This window comes from Diorhabda sublineata, chromosome 9 (assembly GCF_026230105.1).
Source record: "Diorhabda sublineata isolate icDioSubl1.1 chromosome 9, icDioSubl1.1, whole genome shotgun sequence".
Taxonomy (NCBI): Eukaryota; Metazoa; Arthropoda; class Insecta; order Coleoptera; family Chrysomelidae; genus Diorhabda; species Diorhabda sublineata.
The window spans coordinates 14,272,236-14,294,335 of NC_079482.1; the positions used below are offsets into that span (position 1 = coordinate 14,272,236).

A 22,100-nucleotide genomic window follows, 5' to 3' on the forward strand; every position below is an offset into this window, starting at 1 on the left:
TTCGAAAAATGATAAATTTTTTCTAAACCCTTGGATCTTTGGCCACATTTCATAAATATACCTCGTTTCATCTTGCAGGCAAATATTTAAATTGTTTTGTTTTGTCATCATATCAGACAAAAATGCAAGGTTTCTGAGAAATACTTCATCTGATAGATCACAATGTTTTCCTTGTTTTTGATAAAAATTTGTCGCCGTAAAGACAAAACTTTTATCAAAACCTGACCTGTTGATAGCCAGCGATCCTTGCAGTAGTATGGTAGGTCAACACTATACGTTTCCTCATCTAAAGAGAGCATCTGCCGAAATTCACGATGACGCATTGCATTTACGCGAATATAGTTGACAATGGCAATGGTTCTATCCAGAGTGTCTTGCAAAATGGTAGATTTTGCGCAAAGATTTTGCTGATGCAAAATGCAGTGAAATGATATCAATTTTTTCAAGTTTGAGTTTTCCTTTTTTAACAAAGCAACGAATCCTTCTTTTTTGCCTCTCATGGAAGGTGCGCCATCGGTGCAGACACTGACTAAATTACTGACATTCAATTGTAATTTATTACATACTTCTTTAAAATTTTCGAAAATATCAGCTCCGCGAGTTCTTCCAGTTAGTGTACCCAACGCAAGTGGTTCTTCGTAATATTGAAAATCTTTAGTTATAGCATGAATAAAATATAAAACTTGTGTCGAATCTGTTTTATCAGTGCTTTCATCTGAAGCAATTGAAAAATAAACATCTTCATTTTGTATAATTGTATGAAGTTGCTCTATTACATTTTGCGCTAATTCGTGCTGTCGATCTGTTACAGTTCTTCTGGAAAGAAGTAATTGTTTGTATTTGGCGACATTTCTTGGATCTAACATACTCACTGCTTCAACAATGTCACTAAATGGTTTACCCCTTTTTCCAAGTATATGTGCTATTTTATATGTAACAGTAACTGCAATGGAATTTTGATTTAAAAAGGCACTAAAAGATTCCTGCTGATTATGCTTCTTATTTTTCAACTTTTGAAGTGCAGCTTTTCGTGATTCACCTTCTAAAGCGAAATATTTATGTTCTTTATGAGTTAAGTAGTGTTTATTTGCATTCGCTTTTTTTAAAGTACCTACTTAAAACACATAATTTAATCTTTCTCAGCAGTAAAGAAAAAATCTAACTCCTATTCTACATTAAATGTTCTGTTTTCATCACCTAATTTTCTTCTCTTGCTATTTGACATGATGGATAAAAAAACGAATATTAAATAATATCTTTAACAAAGTGTATACTTTCTAGAAATACAATAAAACCGTGTAACTGTTATAAGCACGCACTGTTAACTACAGTTTGCTGAAGATTGCAACAGGGAAGCGTTGAGAGATGCGAGTCAGAGAAGCCAAAGCAAGGTGTGACACTAAAATTGGTTTACTTCTTAGACAAGGTAGTTGGCGCTGCTAGCGCTACTTTAAATTTTTTTTGCAAAGAAAATCAGCTGACTAATAAATGGCTCTGTGTAATCGATGATGCAACCAATCAATATCGATGTAAACATATCGTCTGCTAGCATGTGGCTGTTCTGTATGACAAATTTTGTAAATAATATTTTGTAATTTAACTTTATTTTCAAATAAATATTACATAGAACATTATTCGTTTCTTTTAGATATGTAAATTACATAAACAATGTGGAATTTTCAGTAAAGTGTGAAATTATTTATTTGGATATAAAACCAACATTTCGGCAATACTCTGAAAAAAGCATAATTGATTTCTGAAATTCTGAAATCTCTGATAAATAATTTTTCACTTACCTGAAAATTCTACAATTTTTTCATTCCCAATATTCCTTCTAAATAAAAAAAGAAAAAAATAAGAGAAAAAACACACACACACACATAAGCCGGATTTTTTCGTTTAGTTCACTCTTATTGCAACTTGGGGGCGCTAAAAACTGTTTAAAAAATTAACATTGAGTGTCCAAGTCTGAAACGGATGGTCTGTGGGACAGAGCTTCGCTCATGCGTGTTAGGATCCGTTTCAGACTAGTAACGAATATCAAATAATATCTTTAACAAAGTGTATACGTTCTAGAAATACGATAAAACCGTGTAACTGTTATAAGCACGCACTGTTAACTACAGTTTGCTGAAGATCGCAACAGGGAAGCAATATCGTCTTCTAGCATGTGGCTGCTCTGTATGACATATTTTGTAATTTTAATGTATTTCCAAATAAATATTACATAGAACATTATTCGTTTCTTTTATATATGTAAATTACATAAACATTGTGGAATTTTCATTAAAGTGAAAAATTATTTATTTGGATATAAAAACATTTCGGCAATACTCTGAAAAAAGCATAATTGATTTCTGAAATCTCCGAATAAATGATTTATCACTTAACTGAAAATTCTACAATTTCTTAATTCCCAATATTCCTTCTAAATAAAAAAAGAAAAAAATAAGAAATAAGAAAAAACACACACATAGATAAGCCGGCTTTTTTTCGTTTAGTTCATTCTTATTGCAACTTGGGGGGCTAAAAATTGTTTAAAAAATTAACATCGAGTGTCAAGTCTGAAACGGATGGTCTGTGGTCCAGAGCCTCACTCATGCGTGTTAGGATCCTTTTTCAGACTATTATTCTGACGTCATCTTACAAGATGACTGTCTTTGGCGGAATTTTTAGCGCAACTGTCATGGCGTTGATGTATAATAGTTGTTTGAAACGAATTCTACCATTTTGTACTAGGTGGCAAAGGGCCGCACAAGAACCCCGCGGAGACCGCAGGTTCCCCACCTATGACATATTGCATACAAAATATGATAAATTACAATTACATAATTGTTGTGACCTTAAGTTTTATTTATATCTAACAGCCATCTTGTGAAAGGTGTCAAATATTTATAATAAGAAAATAAACACATGATTACATTAATAAACTCGCATATAAAATGAATATAATCGAATAGGATTATCGAAAAGACACAAATAACCAACTCAGGACAATGGATTGATAACATTCATATGAACAATGATAATAAAATAAGAAGACAGTCAATAGGCGTTGCTCTACCAATATAATAGTTAATTTACTATAAGGGCTGTAACCTTTACTAGTCGAAAGGGTTGGCAATTAAGTTCGAGACTAGTAAATACACTCCCATCTAATGAAGTATAGAAGATTTTTCTCCTTCCCTCAGAATTTGTTCTTGTATTTGCATCAATGTAATTGGAATATTGTGTTCCGGAACTTAATGACGAGATGATGAGTATATGACGTGAAAATAATACTGTGACATAAAAAAAATTCTCATACGACCCCTCATTTATGGGTTATAGTCTATATAGTCAAAATTATACTTTCGAACATTATGAATTTTGAATAGATAATTACGTATGTAGATGTAGTGTGTATGAAGGAATAAATAATTATACTCCACTATCTGAAGGCCAGGGGCGGCTCATGCCCAATGGTTAACAATCCACAACTTTTACAGGTACAACCTGTATGATCTAAAGATAGCAAAAATGAATTTTTCAATCGATTTTTAAGAAAAGTAGATATGTACATATTTAGATCGTTGTACATGCCTAGGAAACTATTCGCCATAGAGAAATTCTTGAGAAAATTATCATAAATTGTAGATAATTATTTATTGAAAATACTTACAGGAGGTATTAAAACACAATCCAACATTTCTTGGAGAACTTATCAATAAATAAATAAACATTTGTACTACATACTATCGAAGATCATATTACTGGCATAAGGAAAAACCTTTGAAAAAGATTAATAATTATTTTGCATCTAGTAGGCTACTAACAAATAAGCTACTTCGTGATATTCAATTAAAAATTGCAAGCGACTTAATTTGTTCATGGTAGTTTGGTGTCAATCTTTTCAAAACCTGTCATCAATAATTATCACATTGTATTAAAGTTTTAATATGGTAGAATTTAACTTTAGTGAATATGCCGACATGCATTTTATGTATATCTGGTAACCCTTCAGAAGTCAGCAGGTTGTATACTAAACGCTTTCCGGGCAGAATTATGCTCGACTGTAGAGCTTTTGTTAGGGTTGATCCCATCTTACGGGAAACTGGTTAGTCTATTTTTTAGAAGTGTCCTACCAAAAAAAGAAAACGAAAGTCACCATGAACAGCAGCTTTAAGGCAAAATAAATTAGATGCAGTTGATGCTGATTCCACAAATATTGTACTCAAAATGTCACTACAATTGAACATATCAACGACACCTACTCATTGGATAGTCCAGGAAAAACTTCTCTAACCCTTCCACTTCCAGAAAATGTATGCCATGGAAGTAGAGGATTATCCAGCAAGACTGGCCTACGCTCGTTGGTTTCTAGATAAACACCGAGTTGATAATACATTTGTTGGGAGAAGTATTATTTACTGATGAAACTAGTTTCATACGTGACGGTTTTATTGATTCAAAATCGATTTTGGGTTAATGTGTGGGGAGGAATAGTGGGTAATAATTGGGTCGGTCAATTTTTTTTTTGATAATAACCTTAATGGTCAGCGGTAAATAGAATTTCCCTAAATATTCGCAGAGACATGTGGTTAATGCACGATTGGGCCCCTTCACACTTCCTAAATGATGTGAAAAATCATCTTAATAACATTTTTCCTAAAAGGTGGATTGGTCGGGGAGGTCCCTTTGCATGGCCACCCCGTTCTCCTGAATTAAAGACTTCCATTTTGACGCTATAAGGCAGAATCTTGTAATGCTCTCCAAGTTCAAAGAAATATCTAGAACATTGTTATTTTATGAACATCAAGCTGACAGTTTCTTATAAATACCTGAGATAAACTTAAATTTTTATTTGTATAACGAATGGGTATAGAAGAATCAGCAAATAATGCTTGTCTATCGCTACTAACAGAAAAATTGATAAAGAGGTATGAAGAAATGTACCAATATTTCGAGAATTGGTTCCCATCAAACACTGTAATTGCAGTTTCGGAAACCGTTTTTTGGCGTGCTTTCACGAAAAATCTACTGTATCAAAGTCTCCATCAAGCATATGGCGTAAATATTCCTTGCTGAAGTCCACCCTTCTCATAGAAAAAAATATAAGTATTTCTAAGTATTCTGGATCAAAAAAGAAAAAATTACCGATGTAAACCAATAAAATCTCATTTGTTTAAAAGGAAAGATATTTATTTAATAATGAAGGTTGTACTGGAAACTCTAAGCAATGAAAATGGATAATGTTAAATTGAGGACTGAATTTCTAATTGTTACTACTCCTGATTTAAAAATGGAATGGCACCTGAATTTAGTGACTAAAAGTGACGGTGAGAAGGTTTGTTATTTTAAATTAAATCGACATTACATTGAAATAAGATCCTACATGTCACAGTGCTTAAGCTAGGTTTTCGAGAAATAGTCGATTGCTAAATTTCTGAAATTTGTATACTGTATACTCCATTAGAAGAACGTTACCCACTTTAACAGCGAACACTGGAGTTGATGTCTTAGCTCTCAAAGGACATGACGGATAAGAAATCTATTAGGGAAAGTTATGTAGCGGAGAGTGTCAAAGATGAGATGGAAGTTGCAAATAAAATTTCACACAATATACCGGAGCCGAAACTTGATTAGAGATAGAGAAATTATGGAGTCACAACATTTCATACAAATTGAGTATGAAGCGAGAAAACTTTTTTACAAAAATATGGAATAATGTCCCAAAATAATTGTATTATCAATATTATTTTTCATATTCATAAATTATTGGTAGTTTGACGTTACTAATGAAATAAATAATTAAGTTAAAGATTTCCTATGTTTGCAGTTGTTCTTCCAATATCAATTGCAGATTACAAAAACTCTTTATTATAATTTATCATTAATCATTATAAACTGCACGGCATTATACGCCGTTATTTAGACAGATGCACTTAATTGTAGTCCTACTTGGAACTTAGAAAAGAATCGTTATTATACTTCGTTAACTTGCTACAAATAAATATTAAATTATAAAACGTAAATAGACGAGAAAAATATACCTGACTGTAAGGGAGTTTGGTTTAAGCAGGGTACCAGATGTGAATTGAGCTCTTTTTGTACCTCATTCGTTTTTTTTTCCTGGAAAACGAAATTTCAAAGCAAAAACAATAAAGGAAAATAAGTTCTTTCCAAATAAAACAAAAGAAAAAAAACATTTCAATTCCAAAGTATCTTTATAAATAATAATGCTAATCAGAATCGTTTGAACTAGTCATCATTTGATTGAAATATGAAGGGTTGTAAAGAGGGTGATAACACATTCTCATCTTCTTCTTTAATAACATGTTCAACACAGTTTTTCCAAAGCTCTTGGTTGTCTGCTGCTAGAACTTTCTTTATGAATCCTACAACCTCTTTACTCAATTCTGGAGACTGATTACATTTTCGTAATTCTTATTTTACGTTTGCCTATATTAACTCTATAAGGTTAAATATGTAATAGCAAGGTGGTAGTCTGAGAAGAGTATAACACTGCACAGCTTGTCAATATAATAAATTTTTTCTACCTTTAGACCTTTAGGTAAGCAATTCTTTGTTTGTTAGGCTTTTTTTACGATCGCTAACAGAAATAGGAATATTTTTTTCAGGCATGAATGCCAAAATTTGAGCTTTATTACTAGTACTATTTGGTATCTTCAGGAGTTACCATGAGTGGTAGGATGCATTCATTAAACCATTTTTCAAATAATTCTGCTGTCATATTTTCATGATAATCAGCTGCACAGTTTTTATTTTTTTAGCAGATGTTAATAAAGCATTAGACACGAAACCGTCTTTGCTTCTAGCGTGTACTATTATAATACGTTTCCCTTTAGAATTTGGTTCATTCAAACAGCAGTTTTTACTATTTTAAACTCAACCTAAATTTACTACATCGTAACAGTCAAACCATGGTTCACCTAGATAAATTATGTGTCTATTAGAACTTCGGTAGTCTTTTATCAGACGCAAATAATCTTGTCGCCATTGAACAATCTTTGACGATTCGGTTATCGCCATCCGTTTATCAAGTTTTTTGTGTTTAAAACCACACGCTGACAAAACTTACGCAATGTTTTTAAACTGGTATAATTGTATTCTGGATAATCTGCTATCTTTTGCTGTATTACTTCTAATGTCGCAACCCTGTTCTCATTATATAAACTATAAATTATTGTCCTACGTATAAAATCTTGAGTAGCTTAGTCAACTGATTTCAGATTTTCTTTACATGTTTTTAGGTTCTGTGAATGATCCACAGCAATTAGTCGGGGAGCTGGCTACAAAAAACAGGGTCGATAAGATGCGCGCCATTTCAGCTTGTAAACTGGCGGCCCCAACTTAGTACATCACCAAACGCCACTTCTTAAGGTCAGCACAGGTCGGATATGAATATGCCAGCCGATTTTCCCGAACGAAAAAATTAGCTGGAAAACCGCATAACAGGCGCGCATGAAATCTTTGGGGATTAAACCTCAAATAAGAGCGGTGTAAGTTTTGCAGGCCGGAAAAATCCCGAAAAAAATTGAAGAAAATCGGCGTATATTTGAGATGAAAATTTTTAGTATTCGGCTTAATGGAAATATATTTTTGATGTTTACATTCAAAATGTCTGTTTGAGCTACTCGAAATTGAAAAAAAATCACCAAGATACGATGAAAACTCGCTGAAGTATAATCATTTTTTATCGCGCGCGTGATTTTTTAGCGCTTACTCATTTTCCACCTACTCGAGCCGCCGCCAACAACGCAAAAAACGGGCTTCTATTTTTTTTAAATTCATTTACTGATGATAATCTCGGCGGTCACCTCTATCATAACATATCATAATTGACATTTTTTAAAAACAACGTCGTTCCGTGTGGGCCATTTATTGGTGATTATTTTCGTTGAATGCATGATAATGCTAGACCACACGTTGTGGCAGATGTTTTGAATTATTTAAACGAAATAGGAATTCACACCCTGGACTGGCCACCAAGAAGTCCAGATATGAATCCTATCCAGCATGTCTGGGACATTCTAAAACGCCGCATACCTCAAGAAGTGATACAGCACCTAATCGAAAGCATGCTTTCGATTATGTTGGCTTATTATATCAATAACTTGTGTTACATAAGAATGACATTTAATACGTTTTTTATAATATAATCGATAAAATTGGTAAGTACATCTGAAAAATATATAATCCACTAAATAATGAGGAAACACGCGAGGTACAACATGGTACAATTCTTATTGATTATCGCATTTACTGGTATTAAAAAGTGAGATGTAAAACTAGATTTGGAAAAAGTATTTTGTGAACACGCTTACATTTATTTCAGTTTAATGAAAATGTCTAAAATATTGGTGATAATTGTAAAGGAACCCTGAAAATTAATCTTTCTCGATTTTTAAATTCAATTCGAGTCTTGTGAATTATTAGATGTAAGGTACTTGTATTGTAGATTAAAGGTCATTAAAATATTTCAATTTTCCCAAATGGTACGCTAATGACAGCGATTTTAGTGGAATATTTCAGGATATTATCAGATGCAATTCAATAACTGTTATTTATTAATATTTCTTTCTTCAACGCCCTTTTTCTTCAATACGGATGGCGTTACGAAATTTTTTTACTGAGCAAACCCCAAATATTTTTCAATTTTCTATCTATTCTAGAGACGGAATCGCCTTTTTTTAAACACCCTTTATATTGAATATAAAACATGTTTTGATCTATCGATAGAAATGAAATAAATTTTATAAATGTTCAATAGTATATTTATTCGCAGTAAATCTATTACTATTGTTATGATTTTATATCTTCATGAGTACAAATCTGTCATCGATAAAAGGGAGGCGTTGATACTCCTCAATGCACTGTGAGCTCCACTCGCACACGCTTACAGCTTATGCGTGTTCCCTACTATTTTTTCCTATTTCCTATTTCCATGAGGTAAACCCGGTTGTATGTGTATTCGTAATTATACAAAAAAAGTTGAAAGTTCAAGGGGAAAGAATTGTAAAGTCCATTTAATGGAAGGTATTAAACATTTCTTCCTACATCAAGAGTTTATCGCCGTATAAATTTATTATCCTGTTGTTGAAAACAACAGTAAAACATTCAAAACCTCTATAGCAAGTTTTTGATGTTACAGGAACTTCTTATTTTCTGAATATTATTCATAGGTTTGACATGTTTTTGGGGCTACTGAAAATTGAATAGAAAAAGGTTCAGAAAACGTGACTTCAATTTGTGTAATCTGCTCTTCAGGGATAAAAATAAAAACACAATGGCATATCACCAGCCAACAAATGTTCCATTTTGAAATGTGTCACTAAGACTAAGTTCATTAAATATATTACTTAGTTATTAGAGGAATAGCAAGTGACCAATTTCAGGTGATCATTCCAAAAGTCACGAAACTTTCTACAGTAAATCCTCTATACCTACTGAAAATGAAAAACCACTTCTGGCAGTCCTGTGTGGCTGGAGTAGACTATCCTAAAATTTTAAGGAGGGTAAGAAATAAGATTTATTTTAGTTAAAGTATCAGTCATAAAATTACTTTCGGCAGTATTTTGTCTTCATGGACTTTTTGCCAGAGCATTTACATCTTCCCTAATTGTTAACATATTTCCTATTTGTTGACAGAACGCTATAAATATTTATGAAACAAAATCCATTTTTGTCATTTCATTAGTCTTAAAGTTTTAACGGCAAAAATAAAATTAATAAACAATTAATAATATACAATGCCAGACCGAAATTCCATCACCAACAGTCTGCCAGGGCTAAAAAAGTGTCCGTGTGAGTGCAAGTAAGACAGTAATATGGAAATCTGCGGATTAGAGTGATAGAGCTTATTGGACATCTTTGAACTTGATTAGACGTAGATTTAAAATGATACATACGAGGTCTGGCTATTAAAGAACGAGACTAGTTACGAAAAAGGGTTTTATTATAAAAATTATTCTACATTCGAATGCTTCCCTTCAACATACTCCCCTCCCCTCGCCACACACCTTTCCATACGTTTTTGCCATTGATCGAAGCAGTGCTGGAAGTCTTCTTTGGTGAGTGCCTTTAGGAGCTCTGCCGTTTTAAGCTTTTCCGCTTCTATCAACTCAAAATGATACATAATGAAATTAGAAAGGTTGGAAAAAGATCTGCTTTGAAAGGGACCCGATTTGAGTCAATGGAAGCGGAAAAGCAAAAAACGGCAGAGCTCCTAAAGGCCATATCCAAGGAAGATTTCCAGCACTGCTTCGATCAATGGAAAAACCGTATGGAAAGGTGTGTGGCGAGGGGAGGAGAGTATATTGAAGGGGAGCATTCGAATATAGAATATTTTTTATAATGAAATCCTTTTTCGTAACCAGTCTTGTTATTTAATAGCCAGACATAATACCTATGTATCATTTTAAATCTACGTCTAATCAAGTTCAAAGATGTCCAATAAGCGCTCTCACTTTAACCTGCAGGTTTTCATATTACTGTCTTACTTACACTCGCTCTGGCAGACTGTTGGTGATGGAATTTCGGTCTGGTATAGTATATTATTAATTTTTATTTATTTTATTTAAGCTGTTAAAATTTGAAGACTCATGAAATGACAAAAATGGATTTTTTTCATACATATTTATAGCGTTCTGTCAACAATTAGGGAAGATGTAAATGCTCTGGCACAAATTCCATGAAAACAAAATACTGCCGAAAGTAATTTTATGACTGATACTTTAACTAAAATAAATCTTATTTCTTACCCTCCTTAAAATTTTAGGATAGTCTACTCCATCTACACAGGACTGCCAGAAGTGGCTTTTCATTTTCAGTAGGTATAGAGGATTTACTATAGAAAGTTTCGTGATTTTTGGAATGGCCACCTGAAATTGGTCACTGGCTCTAGGTCTATGTAAAAAGATTTAGAAAATCTATTTTTGTTTAAAACCTCTTGATGTCAGAGTTTAACTGTTGCACTCAGTATGGAGTCGTAGTTACCAAAATTTCTGCATAGTACATCGAGAGTGCAGTGGACTTATCTCGACAAAATTATTTTTCGTTGTTTACCAAAAACAAACACTATATCCGCAGGCATTCCTTTACCGGGGCGGTTGTCAAATCATCTAAGTCTTCCTCAAGGGAAGTAGTAGCACTGGAGAAAGATAACTTGCAGATTTGTCGTCATATATCTACCACAAATGGTTCTATTAACCTTTCAGTGTTCTTAAATTCAATCATTATTTTATTATGACTGCCGGTGGAGCCCTACCAGGAGCTTAGCAGAGCACAATTTTAGTAACGCTGGTCTAAAGCTTTATTTAATTGTTTCGGACAACAATTTCTTTCAGCTTTCTATCTTGTATGAGAATTTATTATTAATTTAGGAACTTCATTGAAATGATGCGTTTTGCTTTTTTTATATTGATGTGCTATGGTACAAGACTAGAGATTTGGAATGTCGGAAATATCAATATTAGCATCGATATCTCAAAGGAAAAATCTCGATACCTATATCAATACTTTTTGGAAACCTCACATGACTCATTACTGAAACTGACTTAGCACTTATTTAGTTAAGTTATACTTATATTATAATTTTCGTGGTTGGTTGTAGACGTAGACAAATTTTTAATTCAATTTTTAATTTTGGCCTCATGAGAAATGTTAGATAAACTATCTGAAATTGAAAAGATAGGTGAACAAGATCCGAAGTCTTCGTTGTTGTTTCAATGTGGATTTTTTTATTTTAAGTTCGGAATCCAAGATTGACTTACCACCAGGATTTTTAAACGGTGAAAATACATTGTGATACTTGTTTCATAAATGTGGTGCTAAATTTGTTGTATTGCCACTAGTTTTATAATTTTTCCACACAAATTACAAGTAACATAATCTCTATTGGTCTTTCAATAAAACATTCTGGACGGCGACATGATTCACGACGTGAAATTCCGAAAAGTAAACAAGTCACGAGATTCAAGTTATTGAAGTACCGAAATCACTCGAAAAATAACGGACAAGTACACACATATATGCAACGTAAATAAGACATAATTACGTATCGAGATTTCGATACATGAATTAAAAATATCGATATACCGATATATCGATACTTTTTCAGCAAGCTTACTAGAGATACATAGTATTACACAGTATGTAATGAATGTTATGAAACGTAACCTTAATCTAACATTTGTATTGTCAAAATAGTTGACAGATTACGTTTCCTCGGTTTTCTGTTTTTGTAAGGCTGATTGTTATAATATTAAAGAGAAGAGAATTTCATTTAATGTTTTCCTTATCTTACAATCCAAGTTTTATTGTCAATTGAGTTTATTGAATCAGCATTTAATCATAATTTTGATCACCGAATATCAAAAAGACAAGAAAAGTCACTCTACGCTTCTCCCTTTGTTGTGCCCATCTCACTTGGATATCGGATGATACTCTTTTTAGATCGCTCGAATAAACATGCGTAAACCGGTTGTCTGCCACGTAGAGCCGTAGAGAAAAGTACAATTGTCTTTACCTGCCGAAGTTAAATTAATCATCCACTCAGTGTTTTAAGTTTGCTACTGCAATAGAATGCCACGAATGTGCTTTGTTGATGGATGTTCTATCAGAGAAGGGACAAACATCTCTATATCATTGTCCGAAAGATGAAATTATGTGAGTAATTCAATTAATTTTGTTTATATGTGAATATTAAATGTTAATGTGTAATATTTTTGTTCCTATGACCATCTAGAGGTGAAATTGGTACTAATATTTTTAGACATCAACGTTGGAAACAGGTCTAATACATTTTAATAACTAAGATTATATTAATGGAGGTAAAAAGGAACGATGGAAAAGTGACATACGTGGAAAAATAATGATAAGTTCTGATTGATCTTTAATGGAAATCCGGAAATGCAAACATTTTCATTTCTTTTAACGAGGAACCTAAATCAGGATTGCCTAGTGAATTTTTTTGGGTGGGCAAGAAATTGTTACGGAAATTCGAGAAATTCGTTCAAATATAAACTGCAAAACTCTTGTACTACCTGTATAATTTTTACTGTTCAGAATATTGAAATTAAAAAAGAAGCTACTATTTTTTTTAGAACATGTAGCATATTCTAATTCTAAATGTTCTGGAGGTCTGAATTAAGCTCCAAGTAATATCCTTGAAAATGACAAACAACTATAAATACTCTTTGTTGAAAATTGTAATAAACTTAGTTGTCACGGAAAATATCGCTGCAAAATTAGAAGAGTTATATAAAAATGTGCCTTTTATACATCCTCGTGGAGAGTTTTCTCATAAATATTTGTTAAGACTTTATATCAGGCTGCGTATTTATTTTACATTTAGATTTGCAAATTAAAATATAAAACATCTTTAAGAAATCGATAAAACCCAACATCAAATTGAATATTTTACAAAATCTTTGAAAATCTGTTAATTTTAAGCCCACGTGAAGTTATCCACGGAATTCTCATTTTTTTTACAAAATAAACAGCTAATACCATTATAATCGGGTACATTATTTTACTACCAAAAATTGAAGATGTGAAGTGGAGGAAAAAGTTTTAAACGTGTGTTTTTGTACATATTTCACGATTCTGAACGAAAAAATAGCAAAAATTATCTAACTATTACAAAGTTCACTTAATAAAAAACAACTAAAAATTGTGATGTATACAAGTATTTTTTAAACCGCCAAAAAAATTTCTTGTATTTGGAACTTCGTACTATCCCGTGTGGATAGGATTGTAGAAGATAACCTATAACATGTTGTAAAATTTTTAAGTGGATCAGGTGAAGTAAATAATAAACTCGTGAAAACTGAATACTTTAATTAAAACTCGTAACTCGAACGTTTAGAAGACAAGCAAATAACCGACTGACTCTAGTGAAAATACGATACACTTTTTAGACCTCTTTAAACAAGAACAGAGCGTCATTCTTGTCGTTAGCAAAACATACACATAAACGAAAAACTAAACAGTAGATATAAAAACGGTCAACGAACGTATCGATTACAAAAAACTCGTATTTCAGCCTAAATGCTGACACGGCTAGTCAGTGATGCTTTTAAACACTTAAATATAACATAGGATGGAAAGTTAAAGAAAATTTGAAAACATTTGGGGCTTCAAATTAAAAACGAACGGTGTGTCAGCGCGGAATTTTTTTTGACGTTATAAAAAATACCCTCTTCACAATTTGTTGTTAATGGATTCCTTATGGAGTGTCCATTGCAATAACTGAATGAAATTTGGAAAAATTATGGGGTCAAACGTAAAGTTTATGAATTTTTTGACGTTATAAATAATACTTCAATCACAATTTTTTGTTGATTCTTTTTTAATGAAGTGAACTATGTAATAGTTAAATAATTTTTTTTATTCTTAGGGTATTTGGGGTGAAATCGTGAAATTTTTTATACATTTAATCTCCAATTTTTGGTAGTAAAATCATGTAGCCTATTATAATGTCATCATGTTTCTCCTGTATTTCCCTTTTTTTTGCAAATATTCATTTTATTTTGTGAAAAGATATTCGTGTTAGTAATCCCTGGATAACTTCACACAGGTCAATTTCAATTAGGGACAATTTAAAATATTTTTGTTATCATTTGTTCACGTAACCCGTATTTCACTGTTGTAAGAACTCTGCAAATTTTGGACAACCTGTATAAATTTTATAAAGGTATGTATTATGTAGTTATTAATTCGGAAATTAGAATTCCTCTCTATTTGGTATTTGCAACATTCTTATTTATAATTTTTATAACTATAAATCTCACACATTATTACTTTTTTATTGAACTTTTTGTTAAGATCCACCAAATAAACAACTTAAAATTTTCCTCGTAAGTGAACATTCACAACAACCGTCACAACTCTGCAACAACCTCGTATAAACATTAATAACTGCAAATGTCGGATTGTGCCGATTAGAGGTACACTTCTTGCTTTTTAATATTGGTGTTTTGATATAGGATAATCTTTATTCAATATGACATCCAGTTAAGCTTAATACTTGCAAACACAAATTTCACTATTCTTTTCCCAAGTCATTATTTTTTTTTCAGCTGATTTATTTGATAGTGGAACTGTTAAGAAAATAAACTGATGTTTCTTTTGTAGCATTTGTATCAAGATTGATATAAAATGTTCAACTGCAAATACCATTAAAATTTTCTTCTTAAGCTTACACTATACAGAATGGTAAACCAACCTACTATATTGCATGAATGTAAATTTTGTAGAAGAAGAATTTCAATAGAAGAGAAGGCGATATCAACAGAAAGGATGAATGCAGCAGAACAGGAACTGTTGGAAAAGAGTGAGCATAGGTAATGATATGGGAAATCAGAAATTGTCTGGGGCCGGTGAAGGCATCTAGAAATATTGTTAAAATTACAGACCTAAGATGAGTCAGTATGTACTAGAGAGCGGAAGGGAGCACAGGAGAAGGAGACCCAGTAGAAAGTGGATAGAAGCTGGCAAAGAGAGTTTGGAAAATATAAATCAAACTGCTTCTGACAGAAAAAAATAGAAAAAACTTTTAAATGGATTTTACACACAGGCTGTTAAATGAAAACTCTTATCAAATTCTTTGGGCAACCATCTAATAAGTTGTTGCTTGATATGAATAAATCAGTCAACATTTCATCTTTTAACACATTTTATAAGCAAATGGTTTACATTACAGATTGATGAAAATTATCATTATATTATTATAAAATTATGATCCAAATTTGATCTAACATAATTAAACAATAATATTACCAATAGCTTAGTTTCTAATTGTTAACATACAGAGATATGCTTGATAGTTCTTAGCCTATCCATTGTCCTTTTGCCAGTAATATTATGTGATAGGAGTTACAACAGTAGACACATCATGTAGTGATATTTTCTTGCAAGTTCTCATATTCATCTGTTGTTTATAAGTTAAATGAAAAAAATCATTTTTCAGTACAAGAAAATATGGGCAAAGAAAATAATGTTATCAATGAAAAGAAGTTTTTGAAAATGTATCATATCATATTTTTTGCTTGTAACTTCATTCTTTATAGTCAAAGTTTAGTTTATACAAGGTTATCAATAGAAGTGATTTTAGCACATTTACATATTTTGTTATAAAAAAACAAAAAGGAGCAAACAAGCCACTATGTTACTATTTTAAACTGATATTCTGAGATACTACAAAAAATAATCGGAAGAAACTTTCTTAAATAATATATATTTCCTTTTTGGGATCTAGATCAAGGTGTTGAAAGTCAATTAATGTATTATTGCTACGTGACGTCAGGAGTTAATATATCAACAATTGTTACTTTTACACTTATACATGTGCGGAATTTTTATTCTCCATTGAACAAATATAAATATAATGACAGGATGCCCTAAAATAAGAGGGTGTGTGAGCTCCAATTACCGGAACGCCCTATAAACTTGTTTTAATTCGAATTATACAATTAAAATTTCGATGAGTTGATGATCTATTTACGAAATATTTTTATGGTAACTAAAATATGTACTTTCAACTTTTATTTATAGGTTAGTTTTATTAAACAACCCTTCTAATACAAATATATTAACGTACCTGTTTTGTTGTTATTATTGTAATAATTGTTTCTTTGGTCTGCAATAACACTAACTATATTCACCAATCAATCGTACTTGCAATAAAAGAATATTAAGATTTCTAGTAAATAAAAAATATTGTTCCGAAAACAAACGGCGCAAGGCAGCTGTGTAATAAAAACAACGCGCACCACTACCCTTCACATTCCACTATCAAGTATTTTGAGCTGTGTTGTGCCTGACAGCTGGTTTAAAATTATCAATGACGAAGAGAGGGAATAAACAAAAAGTCTACCAATGAATAATCAAATAAAGGTGCGGTGAGTCATCAAATATCAGATTTAATGTAAAGTTCTATAGTAGGTAAGACATTTTCATGTTAAGCTGTATTTTCTTAACAATAAATTATTATGATTCGTAACAAATTGTAAGTTTTCTGCTGCACTTTCAGATTGGTTTTTATAGTAGTAAAGATTTAAATTTGGAAATGGCTATTAACTGTCAAGATGGAGGCCAAAATAGTGGATATAAGTAAAGAAGAAGAAATAATACCATTTTTAAATACAGCATTATTATTAATGTAACAATAGAAAAATGATTTCATTAAAAACTAAACAAGTTTGCTCAATAGTTTTAGCTATGTGTAGACGTTATTCAGGAACAGTTAAAACCGATCCAGGAATCCGTAAAAGAGCAGCAGTGATCACTCACGAGAAAGAGGACTTACAGGATATTGACTTAGATGATCTAGAAGCAGATTTTATGGATTCACATAAAAGTTATAAACAGCACATCGATGAATTAGCTAGAAAACAGGAACGAATTAAATATTTAATAGTGAAAAATAAATACTTCAAAGATAAATATCCAAATTTTCTTACATGGAGTGACAAGGAACAAATGAGATTTCTTCATAGTATGGATCCCGAAGAATGGACAGTGGAAAAATTGTCCGATAGTTTTCCGGCACTACCCGATGTTGTCAAGGTACTAAATTGATGTATAAATAAACTCCCTAGCAAAAAAATTAATTTGGGTACCAACAATATTTGGATTTTAAATGAAATATTATTTTCAAAAAACTGATGGATACTTATAAATACTTTTTGATGTTGTAATTCATAAATTTAAAAAGATGGAGGGAATGGTTTTATAAAATACCCTTTTTGTATTTGTAACTGTAACTGTAGTTTTTTTTTATTCTATTTTTCTTATTTATTTTTTAATTATGAAGTACATAGTAAATATACTAGACAACAAATTTCATTTAATCTTTGAATGCTGATGGGGGTTCTCGAAGGACCCCAGTGCAATATTTTTGAAACAAAATACAACTGTCTACTTTGCCTCTAGCTATATGCTTGAAATTACAAAACTTATGATGTGTGACTGTGAGTTGCACAGTCATTAGAAGAGTATCGTGACATTACACAGTTAAAGGTTAGTGGGGTCCCACTGAGAACTGGGACTTCTATTAAGAGGTGCCATATTTGATACTAGAAATAAGGTGTTTTTAGTAGATTCTGCTAGAATGGTTCATTTTTACTTACCACTTGCCCATGTAAAATGACAAAGAAAGAATATTGTAAGCGCATGTTCAGGTCTCACAAAATGAAGAAGCGTTTAGATATTACAATAACTGGAATGAAAAAAATCCAAACAAAAAGAGGGGTTACCTGTCGAGATGTAGATAGTTTTATAGGCATTCTTATCAAAGCTGGCACAACAAGATGTACAAAATTACCACCCCGAGAAATGTAGTCCACAACAAACAGGCCCATATATTAGTTGCTTTTTATAGCCATGTCTAGAGACAGATTTGAGTAAATGGCTTTTTACGATTCCACAACAAATCTAGGCGAGAAGAGAGAAGGAAGAATGACAAATTATTGGTATTAAAGGGAAATTTGAGATATATTCATTGATAAATGCAAGAAGTCTATTCAACCATATGAAACTGTTACAATTGATGTGTGTGTACACTGGGAAGTTTTCGAATGGAAAAGCAAAAAGAAATCAGGGGTATCATATTGTATCAGATTTGGTTAAACCATACCCTAGCAGCTGGTGCGGTATAACAACAGACAATTTTTTTACAAGCATCCCTCTTGCAAATTGTTAACAAAACATTACTTTTGGGAATACTTTACCAAAATAAGCCTGATACACCTTCGCAGATTAGTGTAACTTCCATGCCTCTAGAATTATCAATGTTTGCATTTACCAAAGACCTAACAATTGTTTTATACATTCATTAAAAAAACAGAATGGTTTATCTACTTTCTATGCAACATGATAAAGACAAAATTTGCCCTGAAACTAAAAATGAGCCATAAAATATTTTAGATTATAACAAAACCATGGGCACAGTTGATAAGGCTGACAAACTGTTAAGAGAATATTCATGGATATGATTGGATGGATTCAGAATATTCATTCATGGAATTGACAACGGCAGCGCCATCTGTGTGTTAGTTACACGACTTATTTAGTGATGTAATACTTTAGAATAGGCAATCATTTGTTAGATTTTAGACGAATATTATGTTAGTCACTTAAGTTTCCCTTTTTTTTAATATAAGTTTTTAATTTTGTAGCTGTGTAAATTTTCTCAAAAGTTTCAATGGTATGTACGTTTTATATTCAAATTGGCCTTTTATTTCATATCCTTCTATATATTTTTTATGGGTTTCTTAAGAGACCCCACATTGGCATCTACTTTAATTTTATAAGCACTGGGTCAAAGGTTAAAATTATTTTGTACAAGAAAACAACTTAGCTCCGAGTTTCGAGAAAATTTTAAAATGAATCCTAATTTTCCCCTAAATTAATTAGCCTTGTAGAGTATAGTACAGCAATAATCTCATTATATCACACAAAATAATGATTAGGCCGACTGTACTGTATAGATTTGAGTCAAAGCCCAAAGAGTCAGGTGATTGGGACATGTGTGCAGTATAAATGCAAACAGAATTACGAAGAGAGCAAAATAGAGGAAGAAAGAATTAGTAATATCATATTTGAGAAGAGAGGGAATAACTGGGTAGAGAGAAAGAACAGAGAACAGGAACAAATGGAGAGATATAGTAAAAAGATTATAGAGAGAAGAAAACAGCTAAAAGATTTTTAAATATATAATTTGTAATTACCATGGGCCTCCCAAGCTTCAAGTGTTGCATTGAAAACGCTGATAACAAGTACAAGTCACATAAAGATTCCTTTTTGGCATAATTGGCCATTTTTAGAGCTTTGAGATATTGTCAGAGACTTGTCCCAGTATAAAGAAAGCATGAAAGGTTTGGACAATGCTGCATATACAACCAAGGAGTATGTATGGTGATCAGTAATTGAGTGGTGTGGCTTACTATGAATGGCCACACACACATGATGTTCGTTAAAAAAGATCAGAGTATTGCTCACAGGTATATTGTTGACATCACAGGTAGTTCAGCTCTATTTATAGGAAAAATTTTTCTCTTTATACTTGACGATGCTCAACCACATATCTGTAGAATTGTCCAAAATTATGTTAACATGAAAATCCGAGCAGTGGTATGGCTAGCTAATAGACAGGATCTCAACCAATTTGTGTTGTTTGAGATGTATTACAAGTGCTTATGAGCATTATTATATTTGCTCTAAAATTTACATTTCTGCCTCTAAGAATAATTGAATTATAGAATGCTCTAGAAGAAAATGAAATCATGAATGGGATTCAAAGCACGCTGTCAAGCTGTGATTGATGCCAGAGGAAAAAGATGTTAAATCTTTTTTTATTCTATAACAGTGGTTGAAATCAAGATTTTATTGTCAAATTTTAATTTCACTTCCATATAGTAGGTTTTGCTCAAATTCATTGTAATATTTTTTAAGAAATAAAAATTTTGCATTAATATTGCTGGGGAGTATTTTAATGAACTTGTTAACTAATCCGACTTTTATTTCAGAAAGTTATCAAAGCAAAATTTACAAAATCTGATTTGAAGATAAAAAGACATGATGCTGTTGTGGAACAAAATTGGGAAGCTTTTAAGAATGGGAAGTTCAAATTATTACCTACAGAATTAGCTGAACATCTGAAAAAATTCACAACTAGAAAAATACAAGCTCCATACATCGATAAGAAAAAAGAAGTTATTAATCTACCAGAAGTTAAGTCAGACTTTTCAGAAATTATTACTAGTTATCAAAAACTAATAAGCAATAAAAACAAAAATAAATGCGAAACTACAAATAACGAATCAATTGAAATAGATTTAAAAGTGACTTCAAAATCCACTGGAAATATGTCCACAGATACATATTTAGTTACAGATAAATGTAAGGTTAAACATAAAAACTTGATAACCCTATCCCAATTACAGTCTGATCTTGAATATAAAGCGAATAAAGGATTGAATTTAACTGAAGAAGAAATATTAATTTTTAAAGATAAAAATCAAAATGAAGAAGTACCTAGTACATTGTATAAGGATGATCTAAAGCAAATTGCTGAGAATAAGTTCCATTCTAGTAGAGGATCATCAGTATCAACAAATGTTAAGAGAGATTATTTACATTTGAAGTATCCAGAACAAATAGTTATACCTAAAGGACTGAAAAAAGCTGGATGTGTATATAAGTTGAATGATTGTTTTTATGATGTCGATGGTGAATTTTTGTATAGAGTTCCTGGAATGGAATGAAAATAATAAAAAAAAATGTAAATAATATTCTGTATTATAAAGTCCTCCTTAATCTTCTGTTATGCGCGCTAATTTTTATACCATCGGTACTCGCTTGGCATCGCAAGGTCATTAAAGGTTTGTCTTAATAAGAATAGAGAAAATATCAATTTTAAACAAATATATTTTCCATAATTAATAGTTATGAAATTAAAATAACAACAAAACAGCGAACTAACTATGAAAAGTTACATTTATTTAGCACAAACGTCGCAAATTTTTCCATGTTCCAAGCAAATGAACTTATTACACTCTACGCATTTGTATCGAGTCATGTGGTTTTTTCCTTTCACAAATGTAGCATCACTTCCGTGAATTTCCTGAATTCTCTGGTTCAGGATTTGTCTTTGTAGCCTGCAGGCCACTTTTACTAGTACCCGCACTATTATATTCTTCTTCTGCCATTTCGATGGTCCGTTTCCGCGAATTTGTAGGCAAGCAAGTTGTTCTTTACCTGTGCTGTATATGTGTGAGCATTAATACTTGCAAAGTTCAACAATGTATAAAATACGATATATGGCTTTCTCTTCATACCTGTTGCAGCGTCTATGTCCGATACGTGATACATACTGGAAAGTAGAATAACATTCTTATTCTTTTTTAGAGTGTATGAAACCAATGTCAAAGTTTCTTGAAAAGCGAACTTTGATGTATAATCATTTCGACCACGTACCGCCACAAAGCTCGGTGGAAGTTGTCGTTTATTTTTTCTTATGGTTCCGACATAACTAAGTCTGTGATTTTTTCCTTACTAGTTCATAACTGGTAAACCAGTTACCTCCAGTGACATTC

At 31.9% G+C, this 22,100-nt stretch overlaps 2 protein-coding genes across 3 annotated transcripts in view; one reads left to right on the forward strand and one right to left on the reverse strand.

Annotated features, from left to right (window-relative positions):
- LOC130449113 (uncharacterized) overlaps positions 1 to 16,815 on the reverse strand; it is a 101,499-nt gene extending 84,684 nt beyond the window's left edge. The window contains exon 1 of one of the 2 annotated variants that reach the window (XM_056786798.1): positions 16,604 to 16,815. The gene's annotated coding sequence lies outside the window, so the exon portion shown is untranslated. The remainder of the gene's footprint in view (positions 1 to 16,603) is intronic. The other variant, XM_056786797.1, reaches the window with a different exon arrangement.
- On the forward strand, positions 16,789 to 21,294 carry LOC130449115 (uncharacterized). Its single transcript, XM_056786800.1, has 3 exons — positions 16,789 to 16,947; positions 17,036 to 17,571; positions 20,532 to 21,294. The coding sequence occupies exons 2-3, from the start codon at positions 17,179 to 17,181 to the stop codon at positions 21,267 to 21,269; spliced, it is 1,131 nt and encodes a 376-aa protein (XP_056642778.1). The 5' UTR covers positions 16,789 to 16,947; positions 17,036 to 17,178; the 3' UTR covers positions 21,270 to 21,294.
- Positions 21,295 to 22,100: the final 806 nt, after the last annotated feature.

What these genes read in the sequence shown, in the direction of transcription:
- LOC130449115 (XM_056786800.1), top strand. Translation starts at nt 17,179, where the DNA reads ATGATTTCATTAAAAACTAAACAAGTTTGCTCAATAGTTTTAGCTATG. An exon ending in CACTACCCGATGTTGTCAAG is followed by an intron (nt 17,572 to 20,531) that starts GTACTAAATTGA and finishes CTTTTATTTCAG; the next exon opens with AAAGTTATCAAAGCAAAATT.